Genomic DNA, 8,588 nt, shown 5'->3' with positions numbered 1-8,588 from the left:
TCCAAAAAGTAAGGAATATGCCTGCAGATGGAAACCTGAGTGTAAATGTGTGAATTTTTCTTAGAAATGGGTTGCAACAAGGAAGCAAGTTGGTGTTTTCGCTTTGTGCACTGTTGGTTCTGTTAATGAATACCACTAGCTAATCAGCATTTTACAAAAGGAAGAAGCCGGTCTGGGTGGCATCTAACAAGTCAGGTTTTAGAAAAGATGTCAGGACTTAAGACTCATGTCACATGACTCCCTGTCCTTGCCAATACTAGAGGCTGTGGATCAAATTTCAACTGCAGGCAGTCCTCCCAGCCATGTGGGTTTAACCGAAAGAGAAGCACAACCACACTTCCGAAAATGTTAGGAGCTGCTCTGGGCGTACGGTGAGGCCTCCGGATTGGAAGCTGGTTTTCAAATCAAAGCATCTCCACTGGGTGGAATTTCAGTATTTTGCTGTCATTTTGATGTTTGCATCTGGGCTTCATCTGTTCTACTAGCCACTTCTGCGAGGATGGGGGCAGGAGCTCTCGCCATCTGTGTGAGTACAGGCCGCCCCTGTCTTCCCTGGACCCGCCAGGCGCTGGAGAGGCCTCTGCCCTCCTGGTTTTGTTGAGATGTTTGTGTGACTTTGTTTTCCTTCCTAGGAGGTGGGGGCAGATCTGTGGCTTAAATTCCTATCTATTACGCAGTTTTGGGGGGCATTCGGCATTCTTGTCCACTTTCCCTTTCCAAAAAAGGTGAAGGAAATCCCACGCCGAGTTTATTCGGTGAAGTAAGCTTGATGTAAGGTAGAGCACTTTCAAGCGTTTTAGGCTTTCTTGTCCTGAAAGAGTTAAATATAAATTCTCAGTTGGAGTTAAGGGAAAAATCTTGTGGCTAGATTGAGAAAGAATTAAAGTAAACATTATTACCTCTGAGGATGTGTACGACATCTTTGTATTCACTTTCTTGTTTTCATTTAGTAATTCTGGAATTTCTGTTTCAGCATGGTTGCTGAAAGTGGTGGTAAAAAGCTTGGTTTAGTAAATGTTTGTGACTCTGTAATCAATTGGGAAACTTCTAGTTGCTATACTACAGTAGCAGCAACAAGTAACACTGATAAAAAAAAAAATGCATGGGGGAAAATGTGTATATTTCTGTGGCTAAAATGCATGAATCCCCAAAGCAATTCTGTTGGTGTATACACTCAAATCTTTCGCAATAACCAAGTATTGTTAATTATGATTTACAGAATGCTATCATTAAAATTTTTATTTTGACATGTGAAAAGTGCATAAATAGTTGTATTTATATTTCAAGTTGGTGTCGTATGGGGGGAGGAGCATTTTATTCCTTCGAGGTACTATGTGAGAAATATTTTACTCTTTATTGTCATCTTAACTGCTCCCTGTGTTTCATCACAATTAGGTCAAATCCTTTTTTAAAAAAAATTTCAGAAAGACCTGCAAATTGTTGTAGGTTGTGCTGGCATCCTAAAATATCCAGAAATATCCAGGCAATTTTGACGCATAGGCCCTGAATGGTCACCAGATGGTGCACCAGCCCCACAGATTGAATTTTCTCAGTAAACTGCACAGTGTGACTCCTTCATGCTTAGAACTTTTCAAACTTCCTTTTTGCTCTGAGGCTTTTAGTATCCAGCTGGTTATCTGTCACTTCAAAGAGTTCCCTTCAAAATCTGATTTTTTGTGTGTGTGTGTATAGGTAAAATAACTGAGCTTTTACTACAGACAGTGGTCTGCATTTTTCCACCTTTGTAAAAGAAACACAAAAGGACCAGAAATGTGTAGAGTGAGGCAGCAGATTGACCTTTTGTCATGAGATCGATTGGCAGTCGTTTCTGATTGTCTGATTGGATCCTTCCTTCTTGCCCTGCTGCATACATTGCTCTTACCTTCACTGTGATGCAGACTGACCCATGTATGAAACTCCATCTATCCTTTCATTTCTATCCAAAGCACGTGCAAAGTTTCTCTTAAGGTTGACATAAAAGTCATGCTATTTAAAAGATTATTCACTCTGATATGATTTATATGAGTGCTTTACTGTAGGAGGAATTGTAACATAGTATTTTTGCAATAAAGATAGATAATAAAAAAAACTTTTTCAAAAAAATGTTTGAGGTAGCAAAGTGAGAAGTCACATGTATAAATGCAAGCATATGGGCTCCTACATTTTTCTTAGTTTGGGACTTTCTACGTGGTAAACATATCTCATGTGTAGCAGCTTCTCTGGTATCCTGCTGCTGACGACAGTCTCAGACAAAATAGTAGAGTACCAAATATTTGTGGAGTGTGTGTGGATATATGTGTACATGCATGGATTTTTGAAGTGGGACACTGATAGACTGGTTTAAAGATACTCATTTCCTATATCCATTGACGAACCAACTTTCTCTTCCACATTTGTTTTCCTCAATCCTACATTGGTAATGCTGTTAGTGAAACTATAGTATGTCACCAACTTTACTTATATTTGCTACTCAGATGTACAAAGAAGAGGTAGGTTCTTTACCAGGTAATATCTTTTTTCTCTAGGAACTTTACCACATTCTGAGGAAATTGACAGTCATATCTCATTTTATTGCACTTTATTGTGCTTCACAGATGTGGCTTTTTTTTTTAATGGAAGGCAAGACCCTCCAGCAGCAAAGAGACTGCCTTGCTTTATTGTGATACTCACTTTATTGTGATGATTGCGAACAGTACTGGTAGTATCCCTGAGGTGTGCCTGTATTTCATCTTTGGGAGTGACTGTTATTCTTTTTAAAAATATATATATTTTTTATTGATTTTTTAACAGAGAGGAAGGGAGAGAGAGAGTTAGAAACTTCGATGAGAGAGAAACATTGGTCAGCTGCCTCCTGCACACCCCCTACTAGGGATGTGCCTGCAACCAAGGTACATGCCCTTGACCGGAATTGCACCTGGGACCCTTCAGTCCGCAGGCTGACGCCCTATCCACTGAGCCAAACCAGTTAGGGCATATTTCTTCTTTTATCTGTCTTAAAATCTGTCTCCAGATAACCACCATTCGCTCTCTGGTTATGTCCTCTGAACCACGTGGCAGCTCTTCTAAAATCTAGAAATGTTTCAACCCCTAGTGTTCCCTTTTGAGTTTGTTTCTTCCTCTCATAACATGGTTACACTTTTTAAATTAAATTAAAATTTTAATTTAAAAAATTTTAAATTTCTCTGTTGCTACCAAAAGGATGATTTTCTTAAATATCCTTTGCCCACCTCCCCTTTTCCCCTCATTAGGTAATCTGGGTCAGGAGGGCTCCAATTTTTTTTCTTCATAAACTTGCCCTCCAAGGTAATGCACTCACTATTAGGTGTTTGTTTTTTTAAATATATTTTTATTGATTTCAGAGAGGAAGGGAGGAGAGAGAGATAGAAACATCAATGATGAGAGAAAATCATTGATTGGCTGCCTCTTGCACACCCCCCTACTGGGGATTGAGCCCGCAACCCAGGCTTGTGCCCTGACCGGGACCCGAACCATGACCTACTGGTTCATAGGCCCACGCTCAGCCACTGAGCTGTGCCAGTTGGGCAGGGTGTTTTCTTTTTCCTGGTGCTTCCTGGTATCTGCTCCTTTAGAGTCTTTTCTGAATCTTCTTTCTCCTCCTCCTCTAAGCAAGTGAACCCTCAGCTCCCTCAAAGTGTACTCTGTCTATAAGGTAATACATATTTGTAAGAGATTTTAAAGATCGTCCACTGCTGGGCGCCTGCTGGTCCTGTGCAGACTCCTTCTATTGCTGGTGGGGTGTCTGCCATGAGCTTCCTCCCCATCTTCACCTTCAGCAGCACTTAGAACTGGAGTGCACAGTATTTCTGTTACTTTTCTTCTCTTCACCCTCTTCTTAATCTGTGTGGTTTCAGAAGAAGTGATAAAATTCACCAGATTTTTATTGGGTTTGTTTTTAATAGTTTCCTCAACATTTCAATAGTACTAAATAACATAAGGACTTTTCTCTCTTTTTTTTTTCAAATGTATTTTTTTATTGATCTCAGAGGGGAAGGGAGATGGATAGAAACATCAATGATAAGAGAGAATCATTGATCCGCTCCCTCTGCACACCTCACACTGGGATCGAGCTGGCAACCCAGGCAGGGGCCCTGACCAGGAATCGAACTGCGATCTCCTGGTTCATAGGTTGATGCTCAACCATTGAGCCACACTGGCCAGACTTTACTTTTTAATCATTTTAATCTGAGTTGTAGAAATTAGTTGGACTTATTTGTAAGTGCACTACAGGTGATCCAATGTTTTTAAGTATATATTTGCATAGAGAAATCAGTATTTTAAAAATTGTATTTCATTAAAACCTAACTTTTCAATGAATGTTTAAAGATTCTCAGATCTTAATTTTTCAGAGCATAACCTCTTTTGAGATTATGATTTTTTAAATTGAGGTATAATTGACACGCATTGTACAATATAATGATTTGATATTGTATATGTTGCAAAATGGTCACCACAACAGGTGTAGTTAACATCTATACCGTACCTAGTTACAGTTTTTTCTGGTGATGAAAACTTTTAACTTACTCTTAGCAACTTTCAAATATGCAATACAGTATTAACTGTAGTCACCATGCTCTACATTCATCCCCGTGACTTATTTTATAATTGGGAATTTGTACCTTTGACCCCCTTCACCCATTTTTACTCCCATTCCCCGGCCTCTGGCCATGACCAATCTGTTCTGTATCTATGAGCTTGATATTTTATTAGATTCCACATGTAATTGAGATCATGTGGTATTTATCTTTTCACTTATCAGAATGCTCTTAAGGTCCATTGAGGTTGTCACAGATGGTAAGATTTCATTTGTTCTTATGGCTAAATAACATTCCATTACACACACACACTCATACACCCATGGTGGGTAACAGTAGGTTGACTGCTGTGAGTCTGCCAAACACAGTTTATTCTTGTATTATTATTTAATTATTGTATTATTTTCCATATGAACTACTGCAAACCTACTTTTGCCCTCTACCCCCACCCACACATACCACATTTTCTTTATCCATTCAACCATTGATGGGCACTTATTTTCATGATTACACCCAGATGTCAGTTGTAGGAGTGAATTTTTTCCCTTACAAGTAGTATGTGATCTTTGATGCTGTGAAAATCCTGTCCAACCACAACCTTTCACCTGATGTTTTGGTATTCGCTGATAATCCTTGATGGAATCATTTGTGACATGATTTATGGAAAGTGGTGATTTTCTGATTCTCTCATTCTTTGTTTAGCTGTGGCATGCTACTGTAAAGAGGAACTTTAGTTTTGAACCCTTCTCCCACTGTTCGTAGTATCACTGGATTCAGGTATTTTTATTTACATAATATGTTATAATCAATTTCAGTTGTTAACGCTCGGTGCGCCAGATGTCCCAAATTTGGCTGGTAGGAGCCCGTTTAAGCTGGCCCACAGGCCTTTTTTACACACCCCATTAGTCCTTGAGCGTTACATTGCTTTCTGGAACCAGATGTCTTTGGCGCTTTCCTTGCACCCCTTTTATTTGGTGGTGGAATGGCTTTCTATTCCACACACTCCTGGTTAGACTTACAGTCCGAACCCAGTTCCAGCAAATTTTAAAGCACACACTGAATTTAACCAGCGGTGTAATCTGTCCTTCAAAGTACCTTAAATTCATGGCACTTAAATTCTTGGAGGATTGCCTTAAGGAAACATAGACCATTGGTTTCAGTAGTGTAAAATCGATTTTGTATTAGGCTGTGCAAACAGAGAGCTGCATGTCGTGCTGTGCCCCTTGGGCTTTCCTAGAACCACCAACACTGAAGGTTTTGGAAATGCAGTGGTATGTCATGGTTGAGAGGCACTGGAGCCAGAGCACCCGAGGGTTACAGTCTAGCTCTAGAAATTTCTAGTCCTGTCAACGTAGGCAAGTTTTCTTTTCTTAGTGCCTTAGTTTTCCTGTCCCACTGGGCATAGTAAGTGTGCCTACTGATAGGGTTGTTTGAACATTTAGAGATGATAAATTTAAAGCGCTTGTAACAGAGTCTGGCACAAAGTCAGCACTCAGTGAATGTTAGCTGTTATAAAACTTTCAGGCTTCTGCAGTTCACTGTTTATTAGATGGAGAGAAGTATTCCCTATTCAGGTTGGAATATCAGAAATCTTGATGTTGCTTCTGAGCATATCTTATTTTGTTTTAAGGAGACCAAGAAACATGTAAATAGTCTTCCTTCACTACAAGAGGAAGAATTTGGTTTCTCAGTTATAGCAAGGCCGCTGGACCCCCCCAGCAAATGCTTTTGGATTCTCCCCGCTTCCTGCTTGGAGACGCATGGAGCACGGGCCTCTGCCCTCAGATTGCCTGCGAGGGACTCCTGGCTACACCACATCCTTGATGCACCCTGGAGCACATTTCTTGGCTCCTCTGTGCCTTTGTAAAATGGAGATCACAGAGGTACCTTCCCTTCCTAGTGTTTATTAGGATCTAATGAGTGAAAGTATCTGAAGCTGTGAATGTCGTAGTCAGTAAACACTCCATAAAAGTCGCTATTGCTACCATTCTGATTTTCTTTTTTTCTAAAGCTCTGGATTTTTATCTGCTTGATTATTCTTTTTTTATTATTATTATTTCAGAGAGGAAGGGAGAGGGCGAGAGAGACAGAAACATCAATGATGAGAGAGAATCATTGATTGGCTACTTCCTGGCATGCCCCACACTGGGGATCAAGCCCTCAACCCAGGCATGTGCCCTTGGCCAGAATTGAACCCGGGACCCTTCAGTCCGCAGGCCGACGCTGTACTCACTGAGCCAAACTGGCTAGGGCTTTTTTTTTGGAAGAACTACTTTAGATACCAGAACTGGTGAGCAGGAATTTTTCCCAGGGTCTTGTCTCATGGAATCCAAGAATGAAGCCTCAGACCAGAGGCATTCAAATAAGGCAGGAGTTTATTGCAAACACAGGTTCCCGCTCAGGAGGGAAAGTCACATGGCTTGCCCCCCAAAGCATTCTGCTCTTCCCCTTATACTGGCTAAAGGGCCACTCTTGGTCTGTCTGTGCTGTGCCGTTCTCTGATTGGTTCCTGGCCTTTTTGCAACATGTTGTTTTGCACTTGCAAGAAAAACATCCTTGTTTCAAAACACCCTGTTTTTCTGCTATCCATCCTGTTTTTCTGCCTATCCTGTTTGATGCAAAATACATTTTTGTTGGTTTCAGCTAGCTCCTCCATTCCTCCTCCTCCCACCCCTTTCCCTATCTACCTAATTCAATTGCCCTTTAACTCCTTTCACTTTCATCAATAGGTCGCCATTGATGGAATCATTTGTGACATGATTTATGGAAAGTGGTGATTTTCTGATTCTCCATTCTTTGTTTAGCTGTGGCATGCTACTGTAAAGAGGAACTTTAGTTTTGAACCCCTTTCTCTCACTGTTCGTGCCGACTGGATTTAGGTATTTTTATTTACATAATATGTTATAATCAATTTCAGTTGTTAATGTGTGTGTGTGCGTGTGTGTGTGTGTTACTGAAAAGAAATAGAGTGGATCGCCACATGGAAGGCACAGCTGGAGAACCTGGGTCAGAAAGGGCAGCTAAGGACCATAGCAACACCAGTGATGCCGGTGGCAAGAGTTAATCTAATGCTTAGTTACTGTAACCATTCTGTGAGCACTGTAGTTGGAGTCAGTTAGCTCCAACCAGTTTTCTGGCCTTGTGCTAGTCCACTCAAGATTCAGTGGCCTTGCCCGGCTGGTGAAGTTCAGTGGTTGAGCTTCCACCCATGAACCAAGAGGTTCCTGGTTCGATTCCCAGTCAGGGTACCTGCCCAGTTGCAGGCTTGATCCCCAGTTGGGGGCTTGCAGGAGGCAGTCCATCAATGTGTCTCTCTCATTGATGTTTCTCTCTCTCTCTCTAAAATCAATAAAAATATATTTTTTAAAATAAATAAAGATTCAGTGGCCTGCGGGAGAAGGGGTCTGATTGGCCTGGTTGAGACCCCGAGCCCAACCTTTGCTAAAGGCAGGATGGTCGTTTTGAGAGGCAGTCTCATCAAAGCTGCTCACGACAAGGGTGGAGTCAATCCCCAAAAAGCAGTCAGGATTTATTACTGGAAAAAAAGTGGCATGGACACTGGCTGGTCCCAAATCATCAAATACTTGTATAGTGATAGTGCATGCATTATCTTAGCTTTCTAAATGATTTTTGATTAAAAAAAATAAAGGCATGAGTGAGATCATCTGATGTTTATCTTCCTCCAACTGCCTTATTTTGCTTACAGAATGCTCTCCAGGTCCATCCATGCTGTTGCAAATGGTAGGAGTTCCTTCCTTTTTATAGCAGCGTAGTATTCCACTGTGTAGATGTACCACAGTTTTTTAATCCACTCATCTGCTGATGGGCACTTAGGCTGTTTCCAAATCTTAGCTATTGTAAATTGTGCTGCTATGAACATGGGGTGCATATATCCTTTCTGATTGGTGTTTCTAGTTTCTTGGGATATATTCCTAGAAGTGGGATCACTGTGTCAAATGGGAGTTCCATTTTTAGTTTTTTGAGGAAACTCCATACTGTCTGCCATAGTGGCTACACCAGTCTACATTCCCACTA

General features: G+C 41.0%; 1 protein-coding gene across 1 annotated transcript in view; it reads left to right on the top strand.

The window, feature by feature from the left end:
- Positions 1-396: 396 nt before the first annotated feature.
- Positions 397-8,588, top strand: part of FAM13A (family with sequence similarity 13 member A) — a 250,927-nt gene continuing 242,735 nt past the window's right edge. The window contains exon 1 of the mRNA XM_006768190.2: positions 397-526. Within this exon, the coding sequence (XP_006768253.1) occupies positions 500-526 (27 nt within the window). The 5' untranslated portion in view covers positions 397-499. The remainder of the gene's footprint in view (positions 527-8,588) is intronic.

The sequence above is a fragment of the Myotis davidii genome, unplaced genomic scaffold (assembly GCF_000327345.1).
Source record: "Myotis davidii unplaced genomic scaffold, ASM32734v1 scaffold963, whole genome shotgun sequence".
Classification (NCBI taxonomy): Eukaryota; Metazoa; Chordata; class Mammalia; order Chiroptera; family Vespertilionidae; genus Myotis; species Myotis davidii.
The sequence above is the reverse complement of the archived record's forward strand: the minus strand, read 5'-3'. Positions and strand labels throughout refer to the sequence as shown.